Source organism: Engraulis encrasicolus, chromosome 16, assembly GCF_034702125.1.
Source record: "Engraulis encrasicolus isolate BLACKSEA-1 chromosome 16, IST_EnEncr_1.0, whole genome shotgun sequence".
In the NCBI taxonomy this organism is placed as follows: domain Eukaryota; kingdom Metazoa; phylum Chordata; class Actinopteri; order Clupeiformes; family Engraulidae; genus Engraulis; species Engraulis encrasicolus.
The window spans coordinates 6,814,217-6,836,846 of NC_085872.1; the positions used below are offsets into that span (position 1 = coordinate 6,814,217).

General features: G+C 43.0%; 1 protein-coding gene across 2 annotated transcripts in view; it reads left to right on the top strand.

The window, feature by feature from the left end:
• The window catches only part of LOC134465055 (uncharacterized), a 33,703-nt gene extending 11,671 nt beyond the window's left edge, over positions 1 to 22,032 (top strand). The window contains exons 9-17 of one of the 2 annotated variants that reach the window (XM_063218465.1): positions 2,117 to 2,201; positions 3,194 to 3,303; positions 6,860 to 6,957; positions 7,175 to 7,194; positions 7,413 to 7,553; positions 14,836 to 18,170; positions 20,170 to 20,241; positions 21,332 to 21,398; positions 21,584 to 22,032. In XM_063218465.1, the coding sequence (XP_063074535.1) occupies positions 2,117 to 2,201; positions 3,194 to 3,303; positions 6,860 to 6,957; positions 7,175 to 7,194; positions 7,413 to 7,553; positions 14,836 to 18,170; positions 20,170 to 20,241; positions 21,332 to 21,398; positions 21,584 to 21,867 (4,212 nt within the window). In that variant the 3' untranslated portion in view covers positions 21,868 to 22,032. The remainder of the gene's footprint in view (positions 1 to 2,116; positions 2,202 to 3,193; positions 3,304 to 6,859; positions 6,958 to 7,174; positions 7,195 to 7,412; positions 7,554 to 14,835; positions 18,171 to 20,169; positions 20,242 to 21,331; positions 21,399 to 21,583) is intronic. The other variant, XM_063218466.1, reaches the window with a different exon arrangement.
• Positions 22,033 to 22,630: the final 598 nt, after the last annotated feature.

Here is a 22,630-nt window from a genome sequence, read left to right on the forward strand (position 1 = left end):
AACATTGTTTCCAGACCAGAATGACATATAGGCCTACATTAATCATGTAAGAGAACCATGCACAGCATGTTTTCATGTTGAGTGATGTAGTATTGCAGACAAGTGAGGCTATTTACTATATTTTGTATATAATGAAATTCAAAAGCGTGACAGCTTTTCTCCCTTTCTCTCACCCTGTCCCTCCGGTTCAAACACATAGATAGCCCCCTTCTCATTCTCCTACTCACAAATGCACCACTATTTCCAGTAGGCTACAGAAATGAAATTGGTTTGGAATCATAGACAGCACAAATGTGTAGCTTATTAAAATTGTTATGCTGCCATGCTTTGTGATGCTGTAGGTAGTGTAGATAGGCTATCAATGCAGACCTCCTTGGTAGGCCTATTGTCTACACATGCATTTGACATGCAAATGTACTGTACCACTCTCCTGGCATTTCAATTCCATTTTACAATTCAAACACATTGATAACCTCCCTCTCATCTGGGGTTGGGGGCACCACCACCATTACATCCAAGACACCACACAGTGAAGGTACTTTCATGCGACTCAATCTGATGTGTTGGTCGGCTGTCCAAAATCCATTTGATGCAAAACAGTTATTGTTCTTGATGCTATTTAGTTAAGCTTACTACCGGTATTACTCTTGTGTTCTGTAAGGTATAAAAGAGAGAGGGGGGGGGGGGGGGGGGGGGGGGGGGGGCGCCAGAACTCAAACTCGCCTAGGGCGCCAAATAAGCCAGAACCGGCCCTGAGTAGTGGAATAGGTTTATGCCATCAGATGATGGAACGGACACACACACATACGCACACATTCTTGCAAACAGGACTATTTGCCCACTGGACAGTAAATATTTGGCATATGGTTGCTCCTTTGTTTAAGTACAAATTCACATGAAATGTATTTTTATGTGAAAAAAAAATATGAAATTAAATGTCATTTTACATACACAGCACAAGCAGTAGTTTGGTTTAGACTGATTTCTCAGCAACTGTTTTAGTAATTGTCATCATTTAACTCAGGTCTCATTATTATACTAATGAATGTATGATCGAAATTGTGATTGCAAATAGAAAATCCCTTTGTGACTTGTTAAGGACTTGAAAAAAAATGAGACTTGGACTTGGACTTGACTTGGCTGGGGTACGACTTGGACTTGGACTTGACTTGGTCAGATGTGTCTTGACTTGTGACTTGACTCGGACTTGAGTGGAAAGACTCGAGACTTACTTGTGACTTGCACATTAGTGACTTGGTCACACCTCTGCTAAATAGCCTACACCTACAACATGTTTCCTGACAAAATATCACCAGTGTTGTTTTCAGTTAATGTTTGGATATTAATTAGATAATGTTTGATAATGTGAGACAGTTGTTATAGGCTACCTATTGGAACCCTGACCCTTCTTTCTCCCTCTCACACACGGTCAGCATCTCAGCATGATGTGATCTAAGCCTATTATTAATAAGCATATTTTCCCTTGGTGAACATCCCTTATTTGTCTGTGTTCTGCTTTGATGTCAACACTTGGGGAACAGGTTGCAGTGATATATCTTCAACATCATTTAGGCCTAGACTACAAAATCTAGTCTACAAAAGACTAATGTAGGCAGGTAAATGAAAAAGAAATCATATATATATATATATATATATATATATATATATATATATATATATATATATATATATATATATATATATGATTTGCCTATACACACGTGAGTGAACTGTTGACCAACCAGTTCATGGGTGCGTTACTTTGGAGGCGGTATGCAGACCCTTGCAGACGAGCATCAACAGGGATAAGCAACTGCGGGAGTTGCAAGGTCCGTCTGCAGTCACATTCATCCCGCGATAGTTTGACACCATGTGACATGTCACCTTGTAGACGCAACTTGAGTGAAATTTGGTAAATTCTGTAAATCTAACCATCATGCAACTTTTCATCCAGAATTCATTGCTGGCTGCATGCAGATGTAGACGTTGCGGAAAAACGAACACACCTGTTATTTGTTGTCTGGAGATGTGTCTCATTAAGTGCTTAAACTTCAAGGGTGCTAATACTAACAGGTGGTGCTGTGTTTATTGTAATGTGTGTTTTGTCACGACACAGGGGGAGGAGCATGACTCAGGCCGTGCCTCCGAGGGGGAGGAGTCACAACACACCAGCCCTCAGAAGAAGAACAAGAAGACAACCGGTACACACACACACACTACAAAAAAAATCTATATTCATATACACTCACCGGCCACTATATTAGGAACGCCTGGTACAACTGCTCATTGAGGCAGATTTCTGATCAGCCATGTCACATGGTGGCAACTTCGTGTGTTTTTGCATGTAGACATGGTCGAGATGATCTGATGCAGTTCAAACCGAGCATCATAATGGGGAAGAAAGGTTATTTAAATGACTTTAAACATGGCATGGCTGTCGAGCCGAAAGGGCTTGATTTGAGTATTTCAGAAAATATTGATTTACTGGGATATACACACACAACCATCTCTAGGGTTTACAAAGAATGGTACGGAAAAAAAAATGCAGTGAGCAGTGATTCTGTGGGCAAAAATGCCTTGTTGATGGCAGAGGTCAGAGGAGAAAGGTCAGACTGGTTTGGGCTGATACAAAGGCAACATTAAGTCAAATACCCACTCATTACAACCTAGGTATGCATAAGAGAATCCCTGATTACACAGCACATCAAATCTTGAGGCAAATGGGCTACAGCAGCAGAAAACCACATTTGGTGCCACTCCTGCCAGCTAAGAACAGGAACATGAGGCAACAATTTGTACAGGCTCACCATAAAGGACACTAGAAGATCGGAAAATTGTTGCCTGGTCTGCTGAGTCTTGATCTCTACTGCAACACTCAGGTGGAATGGTCAGAATTTGGCATCAACAACATGAAAACATGGGTCAAACCTACTTTACATCAACGTTTCAGGCTCGCGATATAATGGCATAAGGATATTTTCTTAGCACAATTTGGGCCAATTAGTACCCATTTATCTTTGTTGCCTCAGCCTACCCAAGTATTGTTGCAGGCAGTTCAGGCAGTTCTGAAGGCAAAAGCGGGTCCAACCCAGCACTAGAGAGATGTTCCTAAGTGGCTGGTGAGTGTATATAATGAATTATTATTTATGTATATGTCTTATGCATTGTGGTGACCTTGTGTGTGTGTGTTTAGGGCGTAAAGGACAAGGAGAGGATGATGATGAGTGTGAAGATGTTGAGGAAGATGATGATGAAGAGTTCCTGAATATAGACAAAGAGGACGCAGCAGAACCCGTACTTCAGGTACACACTAGAGGAGGACGTTCAGGAATTCCCGTGGGTCCCGCGGGATGGGAGTCAAAATTTTAAAGATGAACGGGAGCGGGCAGGAGCGGGAATTAAGATGAATGGGAGCGGGAAGGAGTGGGAATTACAATGAACGGGAGCGGGAATGCCGCTTATTTTTTCCTTAAAAACAAACAAAAGAGCCTCGTTTTTTTTTTTTTGACGAAACGGGAGTGGGGTTGACTTTGAGTGGGAGTGGGCAGGATTGGGAGACATTCTTTTCAGGAGTGGACGGGATGGGATTTGTTTCTACTCCAGTCCGGGATGGGACGGGATGGGATTTTTTTTTCTGGGACCGGGATGGGACGGGAGTGAAAATCCACTCCCTTGTCATGCTCTAGTACACACACACACACACATAACAGGACCCGTTCTACAGGTACACACACACACACACACACACACACACACACACACACACACACACACACACACACACACACACACACACACACACACACACACACACACAACAGGACCCGTACTACAGCTACAGGAGTGTGTGTGTGTGTGCCAGTGCTTGACACTTAACTTTTTTGTTCACCAGCCATTTTGGCTAGTGGTTTCCCTGACTCAATAGCCATTTGGCCTCCTTACTAGCCATAATTTTCTTGACCATCATGACAGCTGTGATGTATCCTGTGAAAGGCCCTATATATAATATAATATTAATATAATATAATTTTAATATAATACTGTATAATATAATATAATATAATATGTAGGCTAGTAATATTTCACTCAGGTGTCTCTAGCCTCAAGCATGCAGAGCAGACAGGATAGTACAGAGGAACTGATCTGATTTCTGATGTTATTCATATAGGCTATTGAAACGCCAAGCAAATGAACATGCAGTGCTGTGTAAGGGCACAAGCAGAAATATAAGGCCTAGAACTATGTGAAGACGGCACATTTATTTATTTGAGGTGGAAGGCGTTTTTATTCGTTTGTCCATTGTCCATGTGCAAATATCCCACACAGGGCTGGTGCACAAAGTTGACCATCTCCTGCACCGTCCTCCAGCACTAAGTTTTGCATCAGCCCCAGACAATTTCAGTGACCAATCCACAAGACGAGGAACTGGTATTGCATTGGTTTTTATGCTATACATTAGGGGTGGGCGATATGGGCAAAAAAAATATCTCTAAGTTTTAGAATTTTCACGATAACGATAATTTGACGATAATTTCCAATAACACTTGCAAAAACCAGAAGGGCCTATTTCAGAAGGGGGGGGGGGGGAATCAATGTGTTTGAATTGTACTGTATGGGAATTTGGCAGGGCAGGGCAAGTAAAGCAGATCATTTGTAGGCCTATGTAGCCTAAACTGCATGTTAACAAGAGGTCTGCATAAATGATGGCATGTCTACACTAGACTACATCACAAAGCATGGCAGTATAACAAAGCTACACATTTATGCTGTCTATTATTTGTGCATGATTCCAGACTAATTTCAATTCTGCACTGGAGGTAGTAGTGCTGCATTTGTGTTGTAACTGGGGAGGGACAGAGAGTTGGGAGAAATGCTGTGCTGAAGAGCTTTTGAATTTAATAAAATGCATATGCTCTGGTCTGTAAAGTAATACTTCATCACTTGGCATGAAAACATATCCATGTAAATAAAAAATAGTTTTATAATGTATTGCTTATGATTCTGTTATATGACAGCCATTTTTGACTGGAAACAGTGCATGGATAGGAAACTAGGGCAGCTGCAAATTGCATGTGTTGAATTTCACACATTGTAATTTAACTCACTGCGCCAACTTAACAGTACTTGTCCACCTAAGCAGTTATGCCATCTATACATGCAGGGTGGGTGTTTGAGTGGTGAGTAACAGCCACTAATAGTTGTAGAGAACAGCATTGCTTAGCCTAGTTCGCTAACTAGCATGCTAACTAGCGATTTCTCAGACCAGAGACAAAGCTATTTATCTTCCTAACTATTTGGCTTCCCATAATCACAGACGGTTGCTAAGTAAAGCACATAGTTTCAAAACGCCCTCAGCATCATGCAATGGCTGGTTTAATGGTCGAATTCCTCATGTAAATCCACCATTTGGATAACAGCAACTTTCCTCCACTGCCCAGCAGCAGCAGTGCTGTGCACGAGTGAGTGACACGGGAAATCTCTCTCTCTCCCTGTCTGGCAAAACGCTGCAGCCCGCCCTTCTCAGCACTGTCTGCTCATTGGTTCACAGACGTTATTCTCCAGTTCACAACAACATTACTATTGGCTGAAAGGCTTGGCTGTCGTCGCTGTCTGAATGAGTCCTGTCACAGCGCTTTTGTTGATTTTAGCGACTTCATTAAAATATCTCGATATTGCAAAATTACTCATCGTCAAAACGACATTTACGATAATTTCGCAGACGGTATATATCGCCCACCCTTACTATACATGCGTATATCAATATGTGCGCTGTGGGGGATTCTGGATAGACATGGTCTTGCACGTGAACTGTCAGCGTGAAAAGCACAGGATAGAGCGCACCGCCCCACCTGTCATTGTCGCCCCTTTAACTGTCATGATTTGGCCTGTTGAAAACGTCCTGTTTTTGACGTGAATTCTGGGAAATATCAAGGTTTTTAAAGCTCAAATTTGACAAGTATGATGCCGTTACTTGCCGACTTTCTGTCATCCCCTTTTTTTGCGCTGTTGTTACAGCAAGACGGACATTGCGATCCTGATGCTGTTTGTGCATTTTTTGCTAACTGTGCGTTGGAACCAAGGTTTTGCGAGTAACCACAGTTGAGGAAATGTGCAGGACTAGTAGGGAATGAAAATAGCGCGGTTAATCAGAAAATCAGGCTTAATTAATAGGCCAACTACAACTGAACATGATAGTGACTTGTAGCGTTTAGTTTGTAATGTCCTCACCCAAACTGATCTTAAACTTCCTAATATTTCTCATGAAACTGTCGCATTTCCTCTTGCCTTCGTAAGCTTGACGTTTCACTGCAGTAAAGGAAAATTGCAAAATAGGCACGTCGCTTGTCAGTGGAGAGCAAACTTTGCTAATTAAACCGGAGCATTCTTCTCACTCAGAGACGCACGCTTTGGCGTGTCAGTCTTTCCCCACGGAGGCGGGGCATAGGCAGTGTGTGACACGCAGTGCCCTGTAGATTTGTAAGACGACATTTGATTCCTTTTTGATAGCGAAGACATTCAGAGAAATCCATCACTGTTTTTTTTTTCAATCACACCCCAATAATAAGTTAAGAGCCAAATGGCTGGTGAGGATGAACCCGATTTTTACCCGCATTTGGCGCCCTGGTGCCCGTCAGTGTCAAGCCCTGGTGTATGCGTGTGTGCATGATGTGTCTCACGTGTGTGCTTTTGTGTTTCATGTGCGTGTGCTCCATCTAAAGTGTGGACCTTTCCTCGTGTGTGTGTGTGTGTGTGTGTGTGTGTGTGTGTGTGTGTGTGTGTGTGTGTGTGTGTGTGTGTGTGTGTGTGTGTGTGTGTGTGTGTGTTTAACCTTTCCTCTCTTTTGTGTGTGTGTGTTTAGTTTGACTACGGGGCCGTAGCAGACACTCTCTTCCAGCTGGCCAGCCATACACACACACACGCTCACAACCGCCGACGCCTCTACAAGTTTGTCAAGACGTGAGTACACGCACACACACATACACACACACATATTCACAAAATGCCACAGTTTGCATGAACTGTTTTTTTTTTTTAATTATAGCTTTGGTGAGTGTCTTCAGTGTGTCATTGACAGACTCAAGCCCAGTTGTTTTATGCGTCCACACACACACACACACACACACACAAACAAACACTTGCGCTTAATTGAACTTTGTTTTTTTTCTGCTTTCAGATTCCGAGACCTGTCTCAAGGTAAGACTCTTCTCTTCTCTTCTCTTCTCTTCTCTTCTCTTCTCTTCTCTTCTCTTCTCTTCTCTTCTCTTCTCTGGTCTTCTCTGGTCTTCTCTCCTCTTGTCTTGTCTTCTCTTCTCTTCTCTTCTCTCCTCTTGTCTTCTCTTCTCTCCTCTTCATCTCCTCTCTTCATTTTCTCTTCTCTTCATTTTCTCTCATTATTTCTTTTCCCTCCTAAGGTGTGTTTCCCCAGGATGAGTTGGAACAGGTGTCTTCAGATTCGGATGATGATGAGGAGTCCAAGAAGAAGAAGAGGAGGAAGAGGAAGAAGAAGGCATCAGAGCAGGACGAGACGCCAGCACCGACCAAACGCAACAAAGGTATACACTACTCTCTCACTCGCGCTCACACACACGGACACTCTTACACATTCTCACTCACTCTCACCCCATGTTGACCATGAAAGATGTTAATTGCATGTTACTACCTCAAACACCACTTGCCAGCTTTGAAATTCGAAATCATCAACTTCATCTCCTCCAAACAGAGTAATAGAAATATAAACATCTCAGTAGCTCTACGCCAACAGAAGAATATAAATATAAACATCTCAGTAGCTCGACACCCAACATGAGCAACAGAGTGATAGAAATCGGCTCTAAACAATATTTCGACACGACTACTTTGATAATCTAACTTTTCCGGCATGTCCGATACTTTGGTAATCTCAATTCCGTTATGGCTGCTCCTTTAATTATCTGAACGTTTCTTTTCCTTACGCTGAGTATGCTGCTGTGGTCATTTTAATGGTAGTTCAGTCCTCCTCCAGAGATCAGGATCAGGTTGTTCAGGATCTTGCTTTAACTTAAACATTGAAATGCGATTTTGAATGCGGCTGTAGTCAGTGTATGCAGAAATTGCGAGTTCTGCTTGTCCTGGGGTCAAGATGGATGTGTCGTACAATCTAGAGTACCGTATGTAGAGTACAGTGTATATAGTGTATTACAGTAAATATATAAATATTATATTTAGCGCTGTCAACCGATTAAAATATTTAATCGTAAGAATGACATAGTTAACCCTCAATTAATCACATTTTAATTGCACAATTTTGTGTAATTGAAAATCATTTTTAACACATTGAATCCCAGGCGTTGTTTGGAATTTTAGCTGTAGACTCCTAGCCAGTTTCATCAATTTTTGTCTTTTTTTTTGAACAGCCACCGAATATTTTGTCTTAGACCTACAGACACATGCCAGGGCTTGTTCGAAAGCCCAGGAACTCAGCTTTCTGTATCTGAAATCGTTCGTAGCTTATTCCATTCCAAAGTTATTCAACTTTAAGCGAGCATTAGTTTAGGTAGAAATAGCGTTTTCCCCCATTCGAACGGAGGAAAAGCCTTTTTTGTCACGGGTGCGCTCTTTGACTCTCGGGTCTTAATGTATTTTGACGGTCTAAATGTATTTTCACGCCCGAAGAATAACTCCAGTAGCTTCCAAGTTAACTTAAACTGTTTCAATGCGAAATCACCTGGTCAGGCTAATGTTCAGAGCCACATCATCTGAAGTGCTAGCTAGCTAATGTCACTTGACTGGCAGTTTTCGTTCTGAAGAAAAAAGTAGACATGCCAAAGTACTCACCCAAAATTAGGTTACTTCCTTCTGTGTTGCATGCTGTTTTTCATTACAGCCTTCCATTTTACACCTATCTTGATGACTGCAAAACTCCTTATCCTCTCATAGGCATATGGTTAGGAATTGGCTAGCAAGGCACTGACAGGACATGTTTTGATGCTCTACGAAGTAACTTTGAGACGTGACGTGATCAGGAAGTGGTTTGTTCCGCTATAATAAAACTCAAATAGGCCGTACTTAATAAAATGCACAGATGATGAAATATCCAAATCCTGACTTTGTAGGAGTTTTGACTTTGTAGGTGTTTTTATGATCTATGTCAGTTCTGTTCATCACATAATTACGAAAATCACACAGAATGTGCCTTAGAATGTGTCGATTCTGATTTTTTTTTTTTTTACATTTGGGAGTTTTTACATTTGGGAGCCAACGTATGGGAGGCAAAAAACGTATTTCTACGTGACTTGGGAGTTAATGTGTTCATACGCTCATGGGTGTACAGAAAATAGATTTGGTTTGTGGCAAATTTAGGTTTGTGGCTATTTTATTGAAAGCAAGGACTGTTACAGACACTAACATCTGCCATAATAGCATATACATATGATGGCCTTAAAATAACTCATGGGGGAGAAAAAACAGATTAAAAAATAGACCTAAACATGTCATTAAAGACACAAATGCTCACATGCACACAGCAGATATTTAGTTTCCAGTGACAGGAAGGGGTCTCTCATGCATGCATAGGGCCTATATTTTCCATATAGTATTTTATTAGGTCTATATTAATTCGATCAGCTGATATATTTGCAGACTACTACATTCATTAAGATTTATTTCTTAGTTAAGAAACCAATAAGCCTGAAGACAACACTTTTCCAACAAGTAAAGGGCAGATTATAGTTCAGCAACGGCGCCTGTTGCTTACGGTCGCTAACCACTGTTGATGTTATAGATCTGCGCACAAGGTGTCATGTTGTTAGCTACATTTGGCTACATAGCTACAAGGCTACAGTTCAGTAGTCAGACTGCAGGCATTGTGCTGCGAGTGCTAAACTGATGTAGTGTTTGTTTGCTACTTACTAATTCAGTCATTGTAGCTTCATTTATTTACACAGACTAGAAAGAAAGTGTTCGTATTCCACAGACTATTGACAGTTTGGCTCTCGTAAACTACCGGAGAACTGTGCCGCCACGAGAAGAAGGAAGTATCGAGACGACCAATCACAGCGCCTTTTCTCTGCGACCTTCGCAACCGTCTGTCGCGTAGTCAGGATTTTTTTGAGGCGCGCGACGACGGTTGCAGAGCCTCTGCGCGGGGGGTGTGGTCGCGCACAGACGGTTGCACAGGCTCTGCAACCGTCAGCGCCAATAAGTATAAATTGGCCTTTAAGCTCAATTGTTGCAACGACCTGGACCTAGCGAAGATGAGGACTTTTTCAACCAAAACGGGACATTTGATGCAATGTTGATCATGTGCAACAACCATTAATAACTTACATCTTCAAGTTGCTCAAAACTTTGTTGGTCATCAAAATACGGGCTTAGCAACGAACTGTTTTGGGGCGGTTAAGAATTATGAAAAGTCTATCAAGCAATTCATTTTAGAGTAGCACTAAAGTAAGCTACCAGAAGGGCTCAAAAGCCAATTTCCTTCAATGGGCTAGCAGCTAGCTTCAGCTATTTTAAAGCCAGCCAGAACTCCTTCAACACACTGTTTGCAACCACATCGGCAATAACTTTTTAAGGGACACTGTTTGAGATTTTTAGTCGTTTATTTCCAGAATTCATGCTGCCCATTCACTAATGTTACCTTTTTCATGAATACTTACCACCAGCATCCAATTCTGAGTATTCATTATGACTGGAAAAATTGCACTTTTCGTACATGAAAAGGGGGATCTTCTCCATGGTCCGCCATTTTGAATTTCCAAAAATAGCCATTTTTAGCTGCAAAAATAAACTGCACTTGGACCATACTAGAAAATATTTGTTTAATACTTAGTAAACTTTCATGGCAATAGGCAGCCCAATTTCAATAAGCAGCATAGTTGCAGTACCTTTTTTGACCATTTCCTGCACAGTGTCCCTTTAAAAAATGAGGCTTAAAGAACTATTGCAGATCATTTATTTACAGACTGACACCTTCCTTGTTGTCTACTTCACTGCTTGAGGATAGGCCTACCTAGCTGAAGCTCCCGACTGGGGCAGGCCTCTTCACAGTGCCGTCTGTTACCGGGCATGCTAGGAGTTGTGGTTTAACAGCCCGCAATCAGCCAGTTTGTGAAAAAAAACTTAACAGGGGCACAGTGAGCGTTAATCGTGCAACAAAAATCTCACCAATAAAACGGAGTTGCATTAATGTGATCAGGGCCGGTTCTGGCTTATTTGGCGCCCTAGGCGAGTTTGAGTTCTGGCCCCCCCCCCCCCCCCCTTTTTTTTTTTTATACCTTACAGAACACAAGAGTAATACCGGTAGTAAGCTTAACTAAATAGCATCAAGAACAATAACTGTTTTGCATCAAATGGATTTTGGACAGCCGACCAACACATCAGATTGAGTCGCATGAAAGTACCTTCACTGTGTGGTGTCTTGGATGTAATGGTGGTGGTGCCCCCAACCCCAGATGAGAGGAAGGTTATCAATGTGTTTGAATTGTAAAATGGAATTGAAATGCCAGGAGAGTGGTACAGTACATTTGCATGTCAAATGCATGTGTAGACAATAGGCCTACCAAGGAGGTCTGCATTGATAGCCTATCTACACTACCTACAGCATCACAAAGCATGGCAGCATAACAATTTTAATAAGCTACACATTTGTGCTGTCTATGATTCCAAACCAATTTCATTTCTGTAGCCTACTGGAAATAGTGGTGCATTTGTGAGTAGGAGAATGAGAAGGGGGCTATCTATGTGTTTGAACCGGAGGGACAGGGTGAGAGAAAGGGAGAAAAGCTGTCACGCTTTTGAATTTCATTATATACAAAATATAGTAAATAGCCTCACTTGTCTGCAATACTACATCACTCAACATGAAAACATGCTGTGCATGGTTCTCTTACATGATTAATGTAGGCCTATATGTCATTCTGGTCTGGAAACAATGTTTTTTAAGCTTACAGCAAGCAGGTAATTCATTCAAGTGGATGGAAGGAGATATGGCAGCTAAACTTGTTTTAAACATGGCACCAGTCTTACTTTACACTGCTGGTCAACCTAAGCAAGTATTATGATGTCAGGTGGGTGTTAGTGAGTAGGCTACTAACAGCTACTTTACTGGATTTCATTGCTTGGCATACTTGGCTAATGTTAGCATGCTAACTAGCGATTTCTCAGATCAAAAGCAAAGCTCTTTTTCCCTCTAATTCCAAACAGTAGCCTCATAACTATTAGGCTTTACATTACCACAAACGGTTTCTGATTAAACCACATACTTCCAAAACACCCTCTGCAACTCCTGCATCATGCAATGACTGGTTTAATGAGAACATAACAATTCTCCACCCAGCAGAGCAGCTTTGCTGTTCTCGCTTGCCCTCTGTCTCTCGAATGAGTCTCCAAATTCAAAATAGATCGGACGCTGTCACTCGTCCCGCCCCCTTTCTCAGGACTGTCTGTTTATTGGTTCACAGACTTCCCAGAGACAGTTGAAAGCGATATTACTATTGGCTGAGGGGCGCTTTGCCGTGAGGAGCGCTTTCGCCACGCTTTGTTGATTGCGACTTCATAAAAAAACCTCCATATCGCAAAATTACGCATCGGAGAGCGCCATTTCGGCGCCCCTTCTTCACATTGCGCTCTAGGCGACCGTCTAGCCGGCCTATGCTTATAACCGGCCCTGAATGTGATGATAACGCAATAATTTGACAGCACTAATTATGTACTTATGTAGAGTACAGTATAGGCCAAAGGTTTGTACATGGGGTGAAAAAATACAAGGCAAAATTGAAGGCATCATATCACTACCCCCTCCTCCACCAAGATTGTAAAAAGTTCAGAGCAGGAACTTAACTTGAGTGAGCTATACATGGAAAATAGTCAGTTTTATGCTAATGCACAGTTCTGATTAACTGCCGTGAAAATGTACAATGTACTGTAAATAGCCATGAAAATGTAGAGAATGCACTGAATGAGAACACAAAAGCAAAGGGTAATCTAAAACGCCTATAATCTATTTGGAGTTTATCCCTGAAATCACCACGTTGCAACACATGGCGTGAAGATCTTCTTTGACAAATGTAGTTGTAGCCAATGGGTCTTGAAAGTACAATGCCTTTTACACACACACACACACACACACACACACACACACACACACACACACACACACACACATTAAGTTGTAGGCAACTGGACCAGAGTATAGCTGCGTGTGTACACCAAGTGCGAGTTGCGTTAACGTGATAACGCAATAATTTGACAGCACTAATTATATACTTGTGTAGAGTACAGAGTATAGCTGCGTGTGTACACCAAGCGCGACCTATGCCACTGGAGCGACGGAAGTCATTATTTCTCTATGGAGCCCAAACGAATTTGCTAAATTCAAAGCGACTTGAGCGGCCAGAGTGAATTTCAGCGATTGAAATCAAGCTAATGTTAATGGTATTGAGTGATGATGCGCTTCGGCGAAAACCAATTGGAATGTTAATATCCTTTAATGTCTCAGGTTGGCAAGCCAGAGCCGTTATGTGATTAGCTAAACTAAACATGTCAATGTCACGTTCAGAGCGATTACAGCAAATTCATTGTGAAACCTCTCCGGCGACCTCGGCTACTTGTTAGTTAGGTCTTTTCTGGTGTACACGCACAGTTAAAGGACCACTCCAGTCAATTTCAATATGCTGTTGTATTGCTCACGCTACCCTTGACTTGTCAGTACCCGGTGATGCCACATTTTTCGGCTCAGCCCTTTCCGAGATATGAGCTATTCTAATTGGGGCAGTGTTTGTTTACATTTTAAAACTAGAAGCACTCAGAGAGCGCAGACGTCCGCCAAGGAAGCTGATACATTGGAAGCTGATACAAGGAAGTTTGATACATTTGACTGTTACACCCTAAGTCTTTCTGCCTTGTTTTTGTGGAGTCCCCGCAATTCAATTTCTGGTCACTAGGGGGCGTCTAGATGGTGAAGAATCTTTTGAAAAGTCCTGGTTCCGGTTCGTGATCCGGATCACCACCAGAATTTAATCACTTGTTCCTTGGGTCATTATCAACAAACCCACAAAGTTTCGTCCAAATCCGGTGATTAGTTTTTGAGTTATGCTGCTGACAAACAGACAAACAAACAGACAAACCAACGCGACCGAAAACATTACCCCCTTGGTGGAGGTAAAAAAAAATAACATAGGCCTACTCCAAATATTTCCTAAAAGGTACTGCTGTTTGCTAGGTGTCTGCTGATGTTGCATAACCTTTTGGATGTTTTTGGGAATAAATAGAAACGTTTTTTTGAAATGTAAACAAACAGCTACCCCCATTACAATGACCAGGATCTTGGAAAAGGCTGAAGAAGGGAGAAAAATAAACCTAAGGTACTGACAAGTCCAGGTAGTGTGAGCATTACAACTGCATGTTGAAATTGACAGAAATTATCCTTCAATGTCCATCCAGCGTGGCTAAGTGTTCCATGTAGCTAATTTTTAGCTTCTGTTCCAATTGAGGAAGGGTAACTATAGAGACAGCTGAGTGCGCTGCAAAGTGCTTTGAATCACTAAAGGCACCTAACTAAAGTTTTAAATGGCAAAATCACACTCTAGTCAGGTGCAGTGAGAACTACGAATAATTGATACATGGGAACTCTTGTCAGCAGTGAATGACTGTGTTAGATGGGTCATAGTGAATCAAGGCACTGTGCTGCGCTGGAATGGCCATACGGAATGTATTGGGCAAGGTAATGGCCATTAAGGTCACTCTGTATTGTAGCTAGGCGATCGTTAGTGTTGTTTGTAGATGACTGTCAGTGTTGTTGCTAGGCGATGGTCAGTATTGTTGCTAGGCTGCTGAGTAATGTTGCTGCTCCTGTAGGGACAGAGTCAGAGGGAGATCAGGCAGATGACGACGGCGTCACCAAGACCACAAAGAAGGAAAAGAAGAAAAAGAAAACAAAGAATGCTAAAAAGGCTCAAGAAACACCTGAGGAGGAAACCACACCCGCTGTGGACGCAACTCGTCAGGAAACGACAGCTGGCGAAGACACAACTTCACAGGAAGTGACATCACAGGAAGCTGAGCCTTCAACTGAAACACCTGCTGTCATGCAAACGCCCTCACAGGAAGCTGCCATTTTGGACGGCCCACAACATGAAACTGCTACCGTTACAGACTCACCCAGACAGGAAATGGACACTGATGTAGACACGCCTCAACAGGCAGCTGCTGTTGCCATGGACACGCCCCAACAAGAAGCTGCTGTTGCCATGGACACGCCCCAACAGGAAGCTGCTGTTGCCATGGACACGCCCCAACAGACAGCTGTAGCCACAGACACGCCCTCACAGGAAGCTGCTGTTGATGCAGACACGGCCTCGCAGGAAACTGACCTCTTGGACACACCCCACCAGGAAGCTGAGACTTCAGGTGACCTGTCCTCACAGGAAGTTGATGTCTTGATGGAAACTCCTTCACAGGAAGTCAGCGTTGCCGTGGAAAGCCCACAGGAAGTGGAATGTGACATAGAGGTGCCTTCTCAGCCCCAGCAAATAGCAGAAGAGACTGGTAGTGATGCAACATCTGACAACACTGCAGCGCTCAGCCAATCAGTATTAGAGGATGCAACTACAGCCACCCAATCAGAATTGAAGGAGGCTGGAGGTGTGGACCCGCCCCCAGCTCCAGAAGATCCGTTTGATGGCAAGAAGAACGATGACATCACACAGAAGAAGAACAGCAGGAAGAACGCGGAAACTGCTCTAGCCGATACAACTCTAGCGGACGGACCATGCCCAGACACGCCGCTCACCAGGACCAGACGGAGCCGGAAACACAAACTGGAGTACCCAGATGACGCACACACATCTGGCAACACACACACAGACACTGAGGGCTCGCAGCAGCCTCAGGAGGAGAAGGTGAACTCCAAGAAGGGGAAGAAGCAGAAAAAGCGAAAGACCGGCACCGATACACCAGCTGAAACGGAGACGCCCACCCCCGCTGAAACAGAGACGCCCACCCCCGCTGAAACAGAGACGCCCACCCCCGCTGAAACGGACACGCCCACCCCAGCTGAAACAGAGACGCCCACCCCCGCTGAAACGGACACGCCCACACCAGCTGAAACGGACACGCCCACACCAGCTGAAACGGACACGCCCACACCCGCTGAAACGGACACGCCCACACCCGCTGAAACGGACACGCCCACACCCGCTGAAACGGACACGCCCACACCCGCTGAAACGGACACGCCCACACCCGCTGTAACGGACACGCCCACACCCGCTGAAGCAGACACGCCCACACCCGATGAAACAGACACACCCACACCCGCTGAAACCGACGCACCCACACCCACACCCGATGAAACAGACACTCTCATACCCACTGAAACAGACACGCCCACATCAGGCGACATAGATTCACACACCGCTGAGAACACGGAAACACCAGGCGAGACGGACACGCATACAGTCGAGATTGCTGACACGCACACTGCTGAAAAGAAAAAGAAACGAAAGCAGAAAAGTGTGAGTTTGAGTGAGAAGCTTGTGGAGACTTCAGCAGCAGCAGAGGATGAAGACACACAGCCAGAAGTGGAGGCTAAAGACACACAGCCAGCAGCGGAGGTTGAGGAGGAGGAGGAGGTGATGATCAAGCCAGAGAAGAAACCGAAACGGAAGAAGAAAGCGGCAGAAGCATCGGACACACAGCCAACAGGAGAGAAAGCTGAGGAGGAGACGAAGCCAACAGGGGAGGAGGCTGAGGAGGTGAAGATCAAGCCTGAGGTTCCCAGCGAGAAGAAAAAAAACAAGAAGAAGAAGAAAGCAGAGGAAGTGATGGAGGACTCTGCAGACACACAAACACTGGACGAGACCACCACACTCACACCTGAGGAGGTAGACACACAAGCACCTGCTGTCACAGACGCACCTGAAGAAGAACACACAGCGGCAGAGGAGGTCGTCTCACATTGCGATGACGTTCCCATAGATAAGAAGAAAAAGAAGAGGAGGAAACAAAAAGGGCAGGAGGTCTCGGAAACGGACGCACACACGGCTGATGCGACCGACACACCTGATGTAGTACACACACCTGAGCAGGTAGACACACAAACACCTGTCATCACAGACACACCTGAAGAGGACCACACGGCGGCAGAGGAGGTAGTCTCATGTTGCGATGACATTCCCATAGATAAGAAGAAAAAGCAGAAGAAACAAAAAGGGCAGGAAGTCTTGGAAACGGACACACACACGGCTGACTCGACAGACACAGCTGAGGCAGTACACACACCTGACAAGAAAAAGAAAAAGAGGAAAAGTGTGAAGTTGAGTCAGGACAGCACAGAGACGCACACTACTGATATCACACACACTCACACAGCTGATGATGCAACTCACATAGCGGAACCAAACACACACACAGTTGATGATGGAGTCCCTGTCAAGAAAAAGAAAAAGGCGCACACAGCCGAGATTGCAGACACACACACAGCTGAGATGACAGACACTAACACAGCCGAGAAGAAAAAAAAACGAAAGCAGAAAAGTGTGAGTTTGAGTGAGGAGCTTGCGGAGACTTCGACAGCAGCGGAGGCTGTAGACACACAGCCAGCAGCGGAGGAGGAAGTTATGATCAAGTCTGTGGTTCCCATGGAGAAGAAACAGAAAAAGAAGAAGAAGAAAGCGGCAGCAGAATCGGACACACAGCCAACCGGGGAGGAGGCTGAGGAGGAGAAGAAGCTAACAGGGGAGGAGGCTGAGGAGGAGGAGGTTAAGATCAAGCCTGAGGTTCCCAGCGAGAAGAAACCGAAAAAGAAGAAGAAGAAAGCGGAAGCTCTGCTGGATGACTCGCACACACCTGAAGATGAAGACGCTCCAGTAAAAAAGAAGAAGAAGAAGGTGAAAGCTCAGGCTGAGGAAGCTGTGGACACTGAGGAGGTTGTCGACGCTGTAGAGGATGACTCTGGAGCTCCGGCCAAGAAGAACAAAAAGAAGCTGCAGAAGAAGACCCATACAACAGAGACGAACGCACACACACCTGAGACGAACGTTGGGGTCCCTGTGAAGAGAAAGAAGAAGCAGAAAAGAAGTGGAGCAGCTGAGAACGAGGGAACACCTGACGATTCCCAAACACACAATTCTGACGAGAAGACGGAAGAAGTCAACATCATGAAGAAGAAGAAAACTGGAAAAGGAGTGAAGGTGAAGAGCGCACACACACACTCACATATGAAGAAACACACACACACGCATGAAAACACACACACACATACATGATCACATGCACACCCATCATGTGAATGGAATCAATTGGATGGACTTCATCTATATGTGGATTCACATAGAATTGTATACATTTTATACAATGGAGCAAGTAAGGGGAACTTGTACACCTGGATGCAGATACAATAGTGCACTTTAATTGCATTTTGGAAAATAATGTTTATTTAGTGGGTACCCCTTACTTATTTATTTATTGGGTACCCATTACTTATTTATTTATTTTCTAAACGTGCAATAAAAGTACACTATTGTATCGGCATCCATGTGTGCAAGTTCCCCTTACTTGCTCCTATAGTTCACCTATTGGAACCTACTCACCCACCAGGCATGAAGAGGAAAGGCGCAGTACCTCCATTTGAAAGTACATTCGTATTTAAAACATTATTTACCACTTAACATACATAGTAAGAGTAAAATGGATAAACACACAGTACAAATAAGAAGAGAAAAGGGGTAAAATCTAAAGCCTGGTTTATAGAAATAGAATAAAATCTAAATCCTGGTTTATAGTTTTACAAATTCTCTTTCCGTCTGCCAGAGTTTTACTTTTACTGTTTGAGTAATCGTTGCGAGGACAATAGCAGATATAAAACTAAAGCTCCCTTTATAGTTCTCTGTTTTATTTCCGTTTTCAAATATTATTGTCACAAGGACAATCGATGGTGTTACGTTTTACTCCCCAGAGGCCTTAGGGCTTTAGCTGTATGATCTGCTAGTTGGCTAACATAAGACACGCTAGTCTAATATGCTAATTGGCTAAAATAAGACACTAAAGCGCTAACTGGCTAACATAATATACACTGTAGGATATACTAGATGGCTAACATAAGACAATACAGTCCTTTTAGTTGGAGAAGTGAGTGTAGAAACGTAATGTTTGGAACTCTGCTAGCCGAGGCTATAAGATGCTAATGCTAATGCTAATCACACTTTGCCCAGTTGCTATGGTGACTGGATGGAAAATGAAGTCGAACCCCTACTACACTACACAGTGTGCAGAATTATTAGGCAAACAATTTTGACCACGTCATCCACTTTATGCATATTTTCATACACCAAACTGTGTGAACATGAAATCCTATTGGATTTAAGCATTCCAGGTCATGCACATGTAGGCCTAAAATTCATGCAACTTCAACACATCCGTATGGAAGCCTTCAAAATAGTTTATAGACTTTTCAGAGTTTTATACATCTATTTTGTGGCCCATTTCCAACAAAGTTGCCTAATGATAATCCACACCTGATATAGGGTTGGTCTCCTTAGATCACACCCTCTCTTTTTATACAAAAGTGCATGACATGGAATGCTTAAATCCAGTAGGATTCCAGGTTCATACAGGTTGGTGTATGAAAATGTGCATAAAATGGATGATATGGTCAAAAAACGTGTATTCCTAATACGTAATTCTGCACACTGTGTACAGTGCACTGCTCCACACTACACCGCTCTACACTTCTCTACACTACTCTACACTACTCTGTTACTGCTCTACTCTACTAAGCACACTCTACTTATATACTCTACTTCTCTCCACTGCCACTCACTCCACTACTCTACTTCTACTAGTAATACTCCACTGCTGACAGAAAACTACACTGACTACACAATCTACCACTACTTTACTCTTCTCTTCTGCTCTCCTCTCCTCTCCTCTCCCCTCCTCTTCTCTCCTCCTCTCCTCTACCCACCTCTCCTCCCTCTCCTCACCTCTCCTCCCCTCCTCTCTCCTACTCTCCTTGACTCTCATCCCCCCTCCTCTTCTCCTCTCTCCTCCTCTTTTCTCTCCTCTCCGCCCCTATATCCTCTCCTCCTCTTCTCTGTTCTCCTCCTCTCCTCTCCTCTAGGACTTTCTCTTAGACCACACAGTTCTAAACGTGTGTTTGTGTGTGTGTGTGTGTGCGTGTGTTGGGAACAGGGTCAGCAGAAAACAGAGTTTGTCTCGTTCCAAAAGTCATCTCCTCCAAGACCACTCTTCTGCAAAACAAAAGTGGGTACACACACACACACACACACACACACACACACACACATGCACGCCCTAACTGGCCTTTCAGCCTTATTTAAAGGTGCACTGTGTAATATTAGTAGCTTATTTTCAGAATCCATACAGCCCATTACAAAAAAAAAATCCTTTTTCATTAATTCTTAACATGACCTGCAAATTTCAAGTACCGGTATTTATTGTGACTGGGAAAATGGCACTTTTCTTACATGAAAAGGGGGGATCTTGTCCATGGTCCACCATTTTGAATTTCCAGAAAAATATTTTTTTATCTGAAAAGCTTACTATACTTTGGTTATTCTAACACATTTGGCAATAGGCAGCACAGTTTCAATGAGCAGCTTAGTTGCATTACCTACTCTGGCCACAATCCTACACAGTGCACCTTTAACAAGGAATTATTAACATCTACCTATTAATTGATATCATCACAGCATTCAGACTTCGCAGTAAAAGGAAATTAATTCAAGTTTCAAGTTTATTTATTTAAACATGGGACATTATATATTACCCAGCATTTAAACAAAATGCTAAATATACAAGAATATAGCCATGAGGCTAATCATCTTTTGTCCCTTGAAATGAATTGATATAGTGTTACTCTCTCCCCACACAAGGCCGTCCCAGTCCAAACGGTTTGTCATTGTCTCTCAATGGAAGAATAAACTACCAATTGCTTTAAGAGCAGGGTCATCCCTCTCAATCTTCAAGAAGCTAGTGAAGACTCATCTCTTCCGAGAGAGCTTCCCTGCATAACATAACTAACTACTCATGTCTTATCATGGATACGAACTTGGAATACACTTAATAGGTCCTCCACTATTTATAAATTATTGCCATCTGTTCTATATTACTAGTATACTTCTGCACTCTGTATTTGACCCAACACTGTACTTGCTTGAGTGTCCTCTTTGTAAGTCGCGTTGAAATAATGTGCCTGCTAAAGGTATGTAATGTAATGTAATTATTGTAATATTTAATAAGGACTTAAATTGATCTCTTAATACAAACTTTAATTGATATTTAATAAGACTGATTTTAATTGATCTCTTAATAAGGATTTTAATCTTTTCAGGGTCTTCAGACGCCGCAGTCTAAGGCAAAGAAGGTCACATTTGGACTCAAGAACAACAAGACAGCAGGTAACATGCGCACGCACGCACGCACACACACACACACAGTATATGCTTGCACAAATAAACTTATGCTCTTGCACAAATAAACGTATCCTTATGCAGATGTCCTAATCACATTTTTAAATACCTGTGTTTGTTGTACTGTGTGTGTTGTACTCTGCGTGTGCGTGTGTTTGTGTTTGTTTGTTTAGAGTTCCACAAGTGTGATCGCAGCTTTCTGCTGAGTCCAGAGGGCGTGGCTAAGATCCCTTTTGACCCTGCCCAAAAGCCACTAAGCCCTGCCCTCAAATCGCCTCAAAACAAGAACACGCCCACCGGGAAGAAGAAGAAGAAGACCACACCCCTTAGTGATGGCATCAAAAATAAGACCACGCCCCTTAGTGATGTCACACCCAAAAAGAAGAAAAACAAGAAGGGTTTGCTCAATTCAAAGGCCACGCCCCTAAAGAGAGCTACAGCTGCAGACTTCTTCTGAGTACAATTTGCAGTGTTAAATTCAACTCTGAGTATTGGATAGGGGAGGGGGGGAGATTGTTCTATATTGTTCCTGATTTTTTTATAAATATCTCTAGTAAAAGTTCTACATCAAAATCTAATTTGTGCTTGTCTATTTGTGTGTGTGTGTTTGTGTGTGTGTGTGTGTGTGTGTGCGTCATCAGTAGTATAGATTCACAATATTAAACATTTTAAATTAATTATATATGTAATAATAATGTATTAATATCTAAATGTAAATGTGTAAATGTAGAGCTATTAAACCTTACAGAACCTTACATGTAAGTAGATCATTTGTAGGTCTTGTTGGGTGTCTTCTGATGACTCCTGGGTTTTATGATGGATTAGGCTCTGAAAGATTGTCCCCTTGTTTTTGAATGGGGGAATGCCAGGGTCCACATTCTGTGCCATGTCATGTGATGTACAAGTACAGCTTTCTCCTTCTCCAGAAGCAGTGGTTAATTAGCCTTCTTTAAGGGCACTAAATCCTGGATGAGGCTGCATGGCATGTGTACCGCCACGCTGTAGAGGAAGGAGGAAGGACCTCATAATGTTCTATGTGTGTGTAGCTCCATGATTGCTGCTTGAAATCTTTAAGGCCCGATGTGTAATTTCAGTGGTTTATTTATAAAATGTGTGCTGCCCATTCATAAATGTTATCTTTTTCATGAATATTTACATGGAGAAGATACATTTATCAAAAGTGTATACGATTTCTGAGCCATAATGCAAACCTAGAAATT